The 15,017-nt window shown below is 34.8% G+C and overlaps 1 protein-coding gene across 1 annotated transcript; it reads right to left on the bottom strand.

The window, feature by feature from the left end:
* Positions 1–293: 293 nt before the first annotated feature.
* Positions 294–3,507, bottom strand: LOC132192054 (plant cysteine oxidase 2-like). The gene is made up of 5 exons (XM_059607246.1): positions 2,687–3,507; positions 2,232–2,353; positions 1,679–1,835; positions 1,393–1,593; positions 294–631 (listed from the first exon to the last, which is right to left on the bottom strand). Exons 1-5 carry the CDS (start codon positions 2,922–2,924, stop codon positions 501–503), a joined length of 849 nt encoding a protein of 282 aa, XP_059463229.1. The 5' UTR covers positions 2,925–3,507; the 3' UTR covers positions 294–500.
* Between the last annotated feature and the right edge of the window lie 11,510 nt (positions 3,508–15,017).

Consider the following 15,017-nt stretch of genomic DNA (forward strand, 5'->3'; position numbering starts at 1 on the left):
TACCATTGGCTTGTTCCCTTGGGTGGGTTGGCGAAAGTGATGCATTTTTGTGTCCACGATTCCATTTTGTCGTTTCAATGTGAACTCGGGACACTAGAGCCTCTCTTTACCTATCCTCACTCCAATCGCTTTTTAAACCAGATATAAAATATAAATAATAATAAAATAAAAAACACAACAAGGAGAGGGTAGGTAGTTTAACTGCCATTTTATATATATATATATATATATATATATATATTCTAACATGACATAAAAGTAAAAACTGTTTTATTTTATTTTATTTTTTTTTTTTGAGGAACATTATGTGGTTTTTAATTGTTTGTTAATGTATTTATCTTGAGAACAAAATAACAAAAATACATACAAACAAGGCCTTTCTACAATCAGCATAGCTAAATTGAGCAACACAAGAGAGACAGAAAAGGAATAAAAAAAAAATTGAATAGAAAGCAAATTTGGGTTGGGGGGGGTTTGCTTTCTGGTCACACATGGAACAGCTAACAGCTAGGCTCAATAACCTGAGGACCCATATATTCAATTCCATCCATTTGTGAGTTCTCTGGCACTTCAATCTCCTCCAACCATCCGTAAGAGTCAGCCTCCTCTGATTTCACAGTCGAATTTCCATCTGCAACAATATAATTGAAAACCAAATTACATTAATGGTAAAGACCCAAGTTCATCACAAGCTTGTATTCCTTCTCATATCTTATTCCTGTGAGGCTCCAACCATAAAGAAATTTTCATTTGTTTATATATTATTGCATCCACTATTCTGTTGCTACCATTTTATTTTATTTTTTTATCAACAAAAACTGCACTGCAGCCAATGCATTGTATGGCACCAACGGCTACCGACATTCTGCACATTCATCATATGTGCCCCCAGCAAGTGGCACATATTTAACACCATTGAGGCACAACCAAGTGACCAACATTCCAAAGCATAGTTTACTAAAATATTATGAAGCATTCCATGTATTACAGCATGCAATACTGCCTCCCACTAATATGGTAAGCCATTGCTCTCTAAACTAACATAATGCTGTTAAGAAATTGTGTTCTCATTTGTTCCAATAAAATGACGTAATAATTGTGTGTGTGTGTTTTTTTTTTTAACAACAACAATTGAAGGAAGAATGACTAGGATTTAAATGGGTTGCCTTTAAAAAGAATTTTTGTTTCAAAATGTTAAAGAAAAATGTTTGTGTATGTGTGTGCGTGTCTAGGAACAATTTGGTGAAAGGTATGGTGTGAGGGTAAACAATTTGCAAAAATATAACCTCCTCAAGGAAAAAAATAAAAAATAAATAAAGTTTCTAAGGCACCTATTTCTTGGCCTTTGTTTGTCGATTGGTTCATCAGCTTTTAAGCAAGAGTTTGACTTACTTGAGGTAGTGCAGGGATAATCTTTATAAAATGAGCAATCTCGACCATCTTCATTAGAATAAGGAGGCCCCATAACATCAAGCACCGCACATGGTGTTATGGCGGTGAACGCATGGATGTTCCCCCCAGTTGTTGGATATAATACTGAAGTGTCGCAGGGGGCTGTGAAGACACTGTCAGCTTTCAACTTCGCCAATCTCACTGCAAAAACATGCTACTTGAGTTTAAAACCACCACATCTTTCCACACAATTTACATGGAGAAAGAGAGAAAGAGAGCCACTCACATTGAGAGGATGTTACAGTGCCATACAAATCGATAGGATCAACCCAATCATATGACTTGATGTGCATTGTTCCCAGTAGAAGCTTACTAAAAACAGTCATTCCTGGATGGTTGTGAAGGGGAATTACACCAGTTGCCGGGAGAAAGAATATGCACAACTGCACAAGGAAAGAGTAACAAGGACACATATAAACCATTTGACTATAGATTAAAAAAAATAATAATTTTTTTTAAAAAAAAAAAAAAAATTGAAAATGCTTCATACTCCACTCTTATCTCATCCCGATCTCACTGGGCCAATGGACCAATGCCATCATCAGCTCTTGAATTTTCTTATTTTTGAAGAACGATTCACATCAGGCAAGTGAAATGGAGTGTAGTATTAACATTAATCTTCTAAAAACAACCATAAATGATTTACACCAAAATATGAAGTATTCCTTTTCTTTTTTAGGTACAAAAGCAAGTGGATGATTCATCAGCCTAATTTTGAGTTTATGAAGCACACAGAAAGAATATTTTGAGCCAACAAGAGCAGAGCAGGCTAGTCTTACCGAAAAGTTATCACACTTGTATATGGTTGTGTACGTGACCCTTGAATCCGCATTGAGCACATTTGTAGGTCTAAAGAACTGCAGCTCGCTACTTAGCCCCACATCCTCTGGCTTCATATTGTCTACAGCATGATAAAAGGCTAGTTTAGAAAAAGGACATTAAATACCTAGCCTGCCCAAAAGGGGAAAACGACATTATCTTCACCATGCAATTACTATATATAATCATCTCCAACATTGTATCTTTGATACAGACAAAGCTACCATAGCTAATTCAGTACTTGATCCTCTAGAATTGTAGAGGATCTTTGTTCTTTGGAATCTAACATCCAAAAAACCACAAGACAGTAAAACTTGCTTGAATTGCTAGCAATTTGACTCCATGAATCTCTCACAAATTGCTACGAATTTCAACAGATAATTTTAAGAGAACCCAATCCGGATGAAAAACGTACCAAGAATGTGGCGAAGTTTCTGCACATCGTGAGTAGGAGGAACGGTGCCGGGGCCTTTGAACACGTCTAGGCACGAAAGAAACAGCTCCTGCAGCGCCATAGGGACCACCGCCTGCGCTGGCCGCCGTTTAATCCTCCGCGTGCATTTTCTCTTCCCAATAAAACTCTTCTTCACATACCCAACCCTCTTAACATGCCCAACCCTGTCTCTTCGCCGCTCCACCATCGCTGCCTCCATTCTCACCGACAGCTAAAGAAACAAATATTCCTCCAAATGCAACACAATTTCCCCGATATCTGTCAAACAAGATTTACGCTTTTCTCTAGCAAACCTTGACAACCAACATCAACTTCGCCTTACAAAACAAAAACCCAATCCGTAACACCCACGATTACTCGACACCCAGAAGCCAGAAATGAAGAAAACCAAGTTTTTCCGTTGCCTTGATGAAACGCATAAGATTGAGAGTAGAGATGGGTATGTTTGAGTGAAAAAGAAGAAGCTCTTGGACAAGAATAGAAGGGTGCAAAAGAGGCAAAGATCTGAGAAGGAGAAAGGGAAACCAGTGGAGAGAGGTGGGGAAGGTGTTGGTTGAAATATAAGGAGAGAGACAGAGACAAAGAGAGAGAGAGAGAGCAAAACCAGGGGCCATCTGAAAGAGGAAACCGTTTTGGGCAAAATGCAAAGAAAAAAGAAAGAGGAAAAGCAAAAGCAGTATTGCGTGCTTCTTTCAACTTCCCGCCCCCAAGATTTTGTGGAAACTGGAGGTTGGGCAGACCCTGGTTTTCTGGGTCTGAGTTGGTCACGCGAGGATGGGAATTGACCAAATTGCCACCCAGTTTGCTGGTTTTGTCATGCGGAATTTTTGCCGATAAGGATGCACCGCAATTATGTGTTCCAATTCTTGGTAATTTCGGCAATGAAATATTCTATGAAATTTATTTGCATCCATAAGTGGTCAACAACATAAAATTTATTTCTAACGGCGTCGCTTTCTATTTTTGTGAATTTTTTGACTTTTGTTTTTTTTTTTTCTTTATATTTCTTTTCCAATTTTTCTTTGCTCGTTTTCGGCCTTTTTTTTGTTTTTTTGTTTTCTTGTAATAAATCTATGTCTTCTCTCTTGATCTGCTCACTTGATGATTTATGAGGTATTCCCTTTTGGTCCAGACCTTTGAGTTGTGGATGTAAACGGTATCTTGATTATCGGGTTGAGGAGGATGAGTTTCGGCATGGGGTCTTCTACTCTCAGGGCCGAAGAATAAGAGCTATTTATGTATTGGATTGAATCTGTCTGGATCAGATCTGTTGTTAAAATTGAAGTCTAGTTATGAGTTAGCAAATATTGATGTCACTGATAGGTCTTAAATGTTAGATTTATAATATATGTATCTTTAATGTCTATAACCTCGTAGCTTTGCCTATAATTTGCTTCAGAACTTTTTGTTCTGTTTGTAAGAGTTTTTGCACATGATCTTTTCATCAATGAATGGGTATCAAATGTCTTCCCCTTCAAAAAAAAAAAAAAAACCTTAAAATTTATTTAGACACTTGGATCTTATACTAAGACACTCGTATTATTTGCCTAAATTGTATCAATTTCGATTTAGTTTAAAAACAAAATTGAAAAATAAAGTTATTTAATAGACTGATATAAAATTGTCGAGTAATGCTACATACTCATTCTATCTCAATTTCATATTACTGAGTTGATGTGAATGTGTCTATCAACTATTTGTTCAACCTTTATTAAAAATATTAAAATTAAAAAAAAAAAAAAAAAAAAAAAATTAAGGGTTGATGAACATTGCCACATTAGCCCAGTGATATGAGAGTAGATAGAAAATAAGTATGTATTACATAACATTACTCTTCGACTGTTATATAATTTAGATGACGTATCAGTAAAAATTATCTTTCAATTTTCTTTGTAGAACAGTTTACTAAATACGATTTTTAATATTTAGATCTGCCCTTGTTTATACCATTTAGTCTACACACCTAATTCTCACGCATATTTCATTACGCTGATGTAACCAGCACATAGATCTGCTCTTGTTTAAAAAGAAAAATAAAAAATTGTACCAAAAAATCAACCAAGTAGGATAGAATAAGATAGAGATATCCTTTTTAGCATTTCTTTTCCCCGAGAGAAAAACAAAAACTTAACGACAAAACAAACAAATAAAATACACGTGCCTCACGAGTCACGACAGCCATTTCTTTCTCATTCTTTTTCTTTTCTGTTTTGGCTCATGGAATATGCTGTGACGACGCATGCCTGAATTCAACCCTTACGCCTGCTCTAGAATCAAAATTTTTTATTTTTTATTTTGTTTTACTTTTATGGGAGTGATGTTAACATTATAAATTCGAATTAAATCGTAAAGTATTTATATAAAATCTCACCTATTAAAACGTAAGCCATAAGACTCATTACAAATCGAATATTTTCTATCCAACATTTAGAAATTTAATTAATGAGGTTATTTTTGTAATAGCACACTCATGTTCAAATCAAGTCATTTATTTATGTTGTAAAAACATAAACAAAAAAAAACATAGGGTTCTACCTTTTTTCAAGTACTCACAAACAATGATCTTTTGGTAAGTGTTATACATTGTATAATGATACCTCTCATGTCCAAATTTGAAAGAACTCAACTTTGGTCTTTTATTACAAGAATAAAACATGTATGTCCACAACCTAAATGCTATTCGACAAAGAATAGAAGAGAGAATTGAGTGAGATTCAGAATTTCAAATTTTGAAATGATTGAATGAATAATATGATGTTTTAACTTCCATCTCATGGATTATTTATAACCAACCAAGAGACTCAATTCTTGGTTATGGAAGTTAAAATTCCAAGAGATACAACTCTTGGCATTATATGGACAACCAGCTCCACTGTAGGTATATTGAGGTCCAATTACTAACATCTCTCACTCACACACTCATGTGGTCTTTTTGTGTCTAAAAATATCAATAATAAAAATAACAACTTGCAATAGAACGAGACCTTGTGCAATATGGCTATATAGAGGGTGTCGAACCTTAAGGACTACGTGTGTGTTGTTATCAAGCTTTTCAAGATTAAATATTACTCAATTTAAAAGATGATTGATTTGTTTTGTTTTTAAACTAAATGCATAAAAGTAAAAGTAAAGATAAATAGTATGAGAGATAGAATAGGGAGTTATTTTTACCACTAATCGTATCACAATGGTCAATCATAAATTAATAAGGAAAATTCATACTATGCATGATATAGGGCTCATCTCACTCGAGCAGTCAAGAAAATACCATCATTAAGAAATAAGTATAATCCATTTTCGGTTGGCACGGACCATCCACCTAACCACTAAGATGTGGTACAATTCGTTTTCCCTAGATATGGATTATCTAATTCTTTAATAGGCTATACACAATCAATGAATAAGCATAAGCCATATTCAGTTGGCATGAACTGTCTACCTAAATTACACTAAACTAGGGTGTAGTATAATCCGTCTTCCCAAGGAATGACCTATCAAATCCTATTCATCATGTGTCAGTTCAAATCGTTGTATAACAATCATTCATATAATCATAGAAAATATGAAGGATTGAGTTCAATCAAGATAAAAGACTTTTTAAGACAAAAGAAGAATTTCATAATGATTCAATATAAACATTAAGATCAATTCTCACAATTATAAAACCATCATGTATATAGAATCATCCCAATGGATGAAAGACAATATGGGAATTGAATTATTATCGCTTAAAGCTTGTGCTAAGGAAGTCTCCACTCCATTTTTCCCTTGGAGAGAACTATATGGCTGTAAGCTCAACCTAGAAATAGAAAGATCCATCAACGTTTTGGGTTAGGAAAGACTAACTCCTAACTAGGTTCGACTTTACAAGAGAAAGAACCCTATCGAAACTCAAAAACTTGATCATCTCCTTCATTCTGACCCTCCTCAGAAAGAGCTCTCATGTATATAGAATCATCCCAATGGATGAAAGACAATATGGGAAATAAATTATTATCGCTTAGCGCTTCTGCTAAGGAAGTCTCCACTCCATTTTTCCCTTAGAGCGAACTATATGGTTGTAAGCTCAGCCTAGAAATAGAAAGATCCATCAACGTTTTGGGTTAGGAAAGACTAACTCCTAACTAGGTTCGACTTTACAGGAGAAAGAACCCTATCGAAACTCAAAAACTCGATCATCTCCTTCATTCTGACCCTGCTTAGAAAGAGCTCTTTCATTTCAAAAAAGCAATATGGATGGACTAGACTCAATATATACGCCCCCAATAAATATGGCGTGGTATTATTATCATTTAGCGCTTGTTTTAAGGAACGAGGAAAAGAAAAATTGAATGAATGTCAGAAGCAACTGATCAGTGAGAGCACTACGAAGAGCAAGTGCTTTCTCATTCTTTAACAAAATGGAAAAAACGACACAACGGCCGAGCACGTTGATGTGTTCTAAATATTGTATATTTGGATCCCTTAATTTACATTGGTTAGCTGTGTATTAATCTAATGTTTTGTGTTAGCTCTTTGTTTTCTATGTTTTGTAGGTTGTTGTAGGAAAACTGCGTCTTTAAAGGAAAAAATACAAAGTTTGGAAGAAAGTACACTTTGAGAAGACTTAGATGATGTGATTAATTTTAACCAAATCAAGGAAATGATTAAATCAGAATTTCTCTAATTAGAGTAAAATCGGATTGGATTAAATTTCAGATTCTTCATATGTCTCAGTATTTTGGCCATAACATTCCGCTCAAATATCTGATTGAGGTGAAACTAGTGGTCTTGGAAAGCTAACTCAAAATAATACAATTTATTGTGAAATAGGATTTTCCTAATTCGGACGTTTACTATGCCACAATCGTCCTGCAATAAAAGAACACAAATCTGGACAAATCCTATTTCGCTTTGTACTAGGATTGATTCCTAATTTGATTGGGAGACAGACCTCCGAATTTCCTAGGATTACTAGGGCTTCTAAGACTCTCCTAAGCCATATAAATAGATCTCTAAGTCTTCAAGAAAAAAGAGATTGGAGAGAACAAAATTCCATAGCATTTCACATAATTGGTTACTTGGTTTTATTTGCCTAAAAAAATTGAATATTCATTATGATTTGTTCTACGGATACATATGGTGTTTTGATTGAAATTGGATATCTGTTGTGATTTACGGACACAACTGATGATTTAATTGAAATTGGATTCATTTTTTGATTTGTGCAATGAATGGATACATGTGATGGTTTTGATTAACCTTTAGAAGCATAGTAAAACATACATAGGATTTAATTTGTTAGAACTTCAGATTAATATTTATGAACATAAAGTATGTTGTGATTCGGTGAGTGTGAATTCTTATACCTTAATATTTATCTTTCGATTTATTTTCTTTTATTTAGTTTATGTTTTCTTTTATTTTCAAAATAAAAAATCAAACTCTTTTGGAACTAGGTTAGGATTTAATTAGCTTAGGTATAAATTGTTCTTCAGAAACACAATTCCCTGTGGGTTTGACCTCACACTTACAACCCTCTCACTGCAAAAGATTCATGCACTTGCGAATATATTAAAATTTTACAACAAGTTTTTGGTGCCGTTGCTAGGGAATTGTTCGATTTTTTAAAAACAATTTATGTCTAAATTGCTTCTATCTTTCTATTAGTTATAATTATGATTTTAATTTTCCTTTTATTCCTGTCTCTAATAAAAAATAAAAAATAAAGATTTTGTTTTTGTTTTGTTTTTTTTTTTTTTTTTGGCATATTTCATAGTTTCTGTTGCAGCACCTTCCGCACACCAATACAAGTGCGATCGAGCACACACCTAATACGCTCGAGCGCACTCATGGTGAAGGTAGCATTTGGTCCAGCTCAACAACCTTCCGCATCAGCTCGATTGCATCGCAGCAAACCAACAGCATCAGACTGATCCACGCGCCTGTGCTCGATCCCATCCATCCTGTGGTCGAGCACACCTCCACAAACAGCACCAACGATTGGCAGTAGTTGAAAAATTTTTGCCAAATTTATTTTTGGTCATTTTTGTGAGTTTTTTTATGTTTTAGTTTTTATTGTGTTAGTCATTTTGTTTTGTGTTAGTTTATTTTCTTTAAAAAATAAAAAATGGTTAATGTTTTATGTATATTTGCATGCTAAAGAGTGAGGGTGAATCATGAATTTTCATTTTAATGATTTTAATAATTTTTCTGTACAACATGCTTCTCCTACTTATAGGACACCAGCTCCTATCAACTACCCTCAAAAGTTTTACCCACATGAGCCATGTTCATACTACTCCAATCCTTATCATCATTCTAGTAATTGTTCATCATGGGGACAAGTTTCTAATTTTTCATATGAGCAAATGAACACTAATTTATCTAGCTTGGGGTTTGAATCAAATTCTAATTTTTACAACCTAGACTGAAGCAACCAATCTGATTTCTCATTGTCAGCTTAGGCTACAGGAAATTATGCTCCAAAATTTTATGAACTGTACCATTCAGACTATCTGCAGTTCCGGTCATCTCACCAAGCCCAACATCTGGCTTATCAGTCCACAACACAAGTGCCACAGCCTGCACCACAGTCATCATTGGAAGACACGCTTAAAGCATTCATGCAGACAACTAACCATTCCATACAGTCAACCGACCAAGCCGTGCAGGAGCTTAAGAATATCACCATGAGCAATAGTCAGGGCATACAAGAGCTAAAAGGTCTCGCCATGGATAACACTCAAGCAATTGCAAGGTTGAAAGGACAAATCGGTCATCTAGTTACTGAATTCAACAGAATAGAGGAAGAAGAGCTTCAAAGTCAATTGATGGCTGAAAAGCATTATATGATTGATGAGGATGATTTCGAAAATTCTTATCATGAGTATACCCAAGTCATCACTACACTTGAGAATGAGGAAATTGTGGATAACAATGAGGAGGAAGAAAAGAGGAGCAAGTTGAGCACCCTGAGCAAATTGAGCATCCAGAGAACAGTGAGCCCCCAAAATATCCTAATCTGCTCAATGACAAGGAAGTGAGTACTGAAGCTCCTGCCTGCATCATTGTCCTTCTTAAGACACATCACAAACCCAAAGCTTCATCTCCTGAATGTTTCAAAGAGCCATCTTATGTGAAGATACTCAAGGACTTATGCACACAATAAAGCAAATCTAGGAATCACTTTCCTAAGAAGATCCATCGAAGCAAGCAAGTCTACATAAGATGGCGAAACATCCTTCCAGAGTGTTATGAAGTTTTGAAGAAGAAAGGATGGAAGGGATTTGTTGAATATCCTCATGATCGGGGAAAGCGCTGCAAAATTTTCTTTTCTAGTTTATTTTCTACACTTCACTCCACAAGTTCTTTCTTTCATTTTTTTATTACATTTTTTTTTTTTGTTTCTAATAGCAATTAATTTTTTTGATGTTTGTTTTTGTGAGAAAATATTGTTGTTAGTGTTGTGATAGGTCTTCTGGTGTTTAAGTTTGGGGGACGCCTTGGCCTTGTTCACACTCAGATGTTTCTTTACATTTGGTAATGTATTTCTATATTACATATTGGGGACAATGTGTAAATCAAGTTTGGGGGTATAGAAAAACACTCTGTCTGTTTGTTTGTTTTTATTTGTCTTTTTGTTCTAAAAAACTTTTGAAAAAAAAAAAAAAATTGTGCTATGTTGTTGTCAAATTTGAGTTAAACTGAAACTATAGTTTGCATTTTATTGGCTTGCTTAAAGTGTTGAACACATCATCATGTCATTAGGAGTCTGAGTCTTTTGACTTATTTTTTAATAAAAGAGATTTCACTTGTTTTGAGTTGAATTTTAATGAGCACATTAGCATGTATTATGTGAGGTATGATGTTTGAACTTAATCATGTTCTTTTTGAGATTTGTTGGATGACCTATTGATGAATAACCTTGGCTTGCAAGATAAAAAAAGAAGAAGGATAGATCATATTGAGTTTTTCGCTGAGTAATCGGATCTCTTGCCTCATTAAGCATTGAGTGTTCGCGTCAAAAGATGTGAAGTTTAAGTTGATTGATGGTATGGCTAGTTTGACTTTGTAACCTTTTTGACTTGAGTTAATAAGCCCTTAGGGATGTTCTACATCTAGTGTCCTAAAACCATTTGGTTTGGAAGTTACAGGCCTAACACTTATTACATGGGTCAACTAGAAAGCTTAAGAGAGTTAAACAATGCACAGCCTACACACACACACAAAAAAAAAAAAAAAAAAAGAGAGAAAGAAGGAAAAAAATGCTAATCTTGCCTTGGTTGTTTCATCTAATAGAGATTCTTACAAATTTTGAGGAACTTGTGTTGAGTTTAATTTGAAAGCATCATGTTTGTATGTTAATTTCAATTTGCACTTATCAAAACATATGATGTCTCAATTGTTCATTTATGAGTGATTTGATTTTGGATTCCCTTTTGATTGTGATGATGGTGTTTGTCTTTTTAAGCTTGCTCATGAATAAGAACCATAGTTTGTGTGAAACTTCATTTTTGTTAACAACATAGTGCTACAATGTTTGTGGATATCATTCATCTTAAACCCTCACGAGACTTCACTCGTCCACTAGGGATGCCTAGGGATTTAAAAGGCTTGTTGCATATGATAAATGTAATCATCGCTCCCACGACAAAGGACTTATGTTTCATGCTTTCATTTTATTTTTCATTTTGTTTCGCCAAGGGACTAGCAAAATGTAAGTTTGGGGTGCTTGATGTGTGCTAAATATTGTATAATTGGACCCCTAATTTACATTGGTTAATCATTTAGCTGTGTCTTAATCTAATGTTTTTGTGTTAGTTCTTTGTTTTCTATGTTTTGTAGGTTGTTGTAGGAAAACTGCGTCTTTAAAGGGAAAAATGAAAATTTTGGAAGAAAGCACACTTTGAGAAGACTTAGATGATGTGGTTAAGTTTAAAAAAATCAAGGAAATGATTAAATCAGAATTTCTCTAATTGGAGTCAAAATCAGATTAGATTAAATTTTAAATTCTACGCATGTCTTAGTATTTTGGCCATAACTTTTTGTTTAAATATTGGATTGAGGTGAAACCAGCAGAATAGGAAAGGTAAATCAAAATACTACAATTTATTGTGAAATAGGATTTTCCTGATTCGGACGTTTACTATTCCAAAATTGTCATGCAATAAATGAACGCAAATCTGGACGAATCCTATTCCAATTTGTAATAGGATTGCTTCCTAATTTGACTGGGAGACAGACCTCAGAATTTCCTAGGATTCCTAGGGCTTTTAGGACTCTCCTAAGCCCTATAAATAGATCTTTAAGTATTCAAGAAAAAGAGATTGGAGAGAACAAAATTCCATAGCTTTTCTTTTTTTTAGTTTAGTTTTTCTTTAGGTTTAGGTTTTGCTTTTCATAGTTATGTGAAACTAAATTCTCAACTAAGGTTGAGGATAAAGCCTCACCGATGAAGAACAACACTACTTTCATGTAAGTCTTTATTGTCCGATTTTATTGGGTTTAATATTTCAATTGTTTTATTTCTTTTCAACGTGTGAAATGATTCTTGGATATCTTTAGTGATTCAAGGATACATTTGATGATTTGAGATAATTTCACATAATTGATTGCTTAGTTTTATTTGCCTAAAAAATTGGAAATCCCTTGTGATTTGTTCTACAGATACATATGATTTTTTTTATTGAAATCAGATATCTTTTGTGATTTACAGATACAACTGATGATTTGATTGAAATTGGATTCATTTTGTAATTTGTGAAATGAATGGATACAAGGGATGAATTTGATTAACTTTTAGAAGCATAGTAAAACATACATAGGATTTAATTTGTGAGAACTTCGGATTAATATTTATGAATTTGGAGTATGTTGTTATGATTCGGTGAGTGTGGATTCTTAAACCTTAATATTTATCTTTCGATTTATTTTCTTTTATTTAGTTAATGTTTTCTTTTATTTTCAAAATCAAAGTCAAACTCTTTTGGAACTAGGTTAGGATTTAATTAGTTTAGGTATAAATTGTTCTTCAGAAACACAGTTACTTGTGGGTTCAACCTCACACTTGCAATCTTTTCACTGCAAACGATTTGTGCACTTGCGAGTGATAAGTGCTAAAATATTCATATTTTTAGTCCTTAACTTGCATGTTTTAATCCTTTGGTTTTAGTTAATTAGGACATTTTAATTTCTTTTTGTGTTTTTCATACTTTTATAGGCTTTTGGAAGAAAATGAAGTAAAACTAGGTGATTTGGGCTCAAAGAGAGAATATGGAGAAAATTGGAGCTCCCTGACACTGCGATTAATCGCAGGGTACCTGCGATCGAGCGCAGTACCCGAGAGGATACAGCACAAAGCAGGCCAGGAACGATTGAGCGCATGCTAGAAGAAGGATCGATCGCAGACCTGTGATCGAGCGCACACGGGCTGCGATCGATCGCACCCGTGCGCATGAGACACATCAAGTGGCAGCTAAAGTGTCACTCTTTCCATATTAGGGTTTTCCAACTCCCAATTGTGATAGGTCTCAAAACCCTACGAAATCCATAGGTTTACTACTTTGTATAGGAGTTCTAAAACCTATAAATAGACCCTTAAGCCTCTAGAATTGATATGCTTGGTAAGGAGAAGAAGATGAGCTCTTGAAGTTCAAGTCTCGGGTTTATTCTTTTCTTTTATGAAGATGTTTAATATTAATTTTATGTGTAGCTCATTTATTTAGTAGGGCTAGATTGAAGCCCTAGTTATGTTTAATTAATATTTTAATATTGACGCCTTTGTGATGATCTTGTTGTGCTATTTAACTTGATTAATACCTGCTTGCATGAATTCCTCATATGTGTGTGCCTGGTCAACATGTGCATGTGGTATGGACTAGTTAGTTAGATCAATTTGGATGACCGAGTCTTGAGTTTAACTTAAGTAACAAAAGAATCCACACCGCGATTCTTGGATTAATCAACATAGGGAACCGGGAGTATACACCCATGCTCTAGGCCTCGTGTGTTTGTCGATTTCCATAGAACATATGCTTTTTTAAAGAACAACTTAGTATATACCATGCTAAATCCTTTAGGAAAGAAAAGAGTTAGAGTATACACCTATGCCTAACTCGTTGCTTAGGAAAATTTATAGCTTAAGGAGTATACACTCATGCCCTGAGGTTGACAAACATTAGGCATGCATAACATGATCAAAGCATTAGCATATTGTTATATTAGTTGAATATAATTAGTGGTGGATATCAAAGCCCTACCTTTTTATTATTATCAACTCAATCTCTATTTTACTTAAGTAATTTATTTTTAAACGGAAATTCAGCAATCCTCGTGGGAATGATCCTGTACTTGCACCATATACTACTATGTTGACCTTGTGCACTTGCAGGTAAAACGTACAATTATTTACCTATTAATTTAGGTAGATATTTGCACAACAGTGAGTACATTAAAATTTCACAAGATGCGTAGAGCAACAAGTTATTACAGGTAGGAGTTTAAAATCCACGAACTTCGTACAGAGCATCTTGGAGGAAGATGAGCCATTGGAATGAAAAAACGAAGATTATGTCCATTTACCACCGAAATAATACCTTTGTAACCATTACAGATGCTAGGGGGAATGAAAAAACTAGGGCTTCCGTGGGTTGTTTGGAGGAAATCAAAGGGCGGTCTTGTCTTTCTCGGTATGCTGCTGAAGCAATTGCAAAACATGTCGGGCGATCTGCCAAAAATCTGGGGATGAAGTCAGTTGTAATGAAAGTGAATGGTGCTACTTTTTTTTTAAGGAAGAAGAAAGCAGCAATCTTGAGCTGGAGAGAAGCTTAGACCTTTGCTGAGTGTAAGCGAGGAGATCAATCTCCAATTATGCACATCCACGATGTGACCCAACTTCCACATAATGGATGCCGACTCCCTAGGAAACGTTGTGTTTAAATAGTTCTATGAAGTTCTCCATTTTCACTTTACAACAATTTCAGAAAAAAAATCTGACTCGTCTGGAAGTGGGAGGGAGTACGTGCCCTAGCGCAAAACTATTGCAGATGAATAGAACACGAAGAGGAGAAAACTCATAAAAAAAAAAAAAAAAAAATGTCAGGACCCTTTTAAAGGGCAGTTTTGTTGATGCATTCCTGTTGAGAATGAAGAAGAAAAGAGAGACTAAAGTGAGCAAGTTCACAATGTGGTTCAGTCATCCACAGATCGTGAACCTTCATCTTGACCTCAACATTTTCACTATCCAGGAGGGAATCTGTATTCTCTATGCTTGGATTTTTAGGATTCCCTTCGTTCCCCAGATAACCTATAT

This window comes from Corylus avellana, chromosome ca9 (genome assembly GCF_901000735.1).
Source record: "Corylus avellana chromosome ca9, CavTom2PMs-1.0".
NCBI classification, from domain to species: domain Eukaryota; kingdom Viridiplantae; phylum Streptophyta; class Magnoliopsida; order Fagales; family Betulaceae; genus Corylus; species Corylus avellana.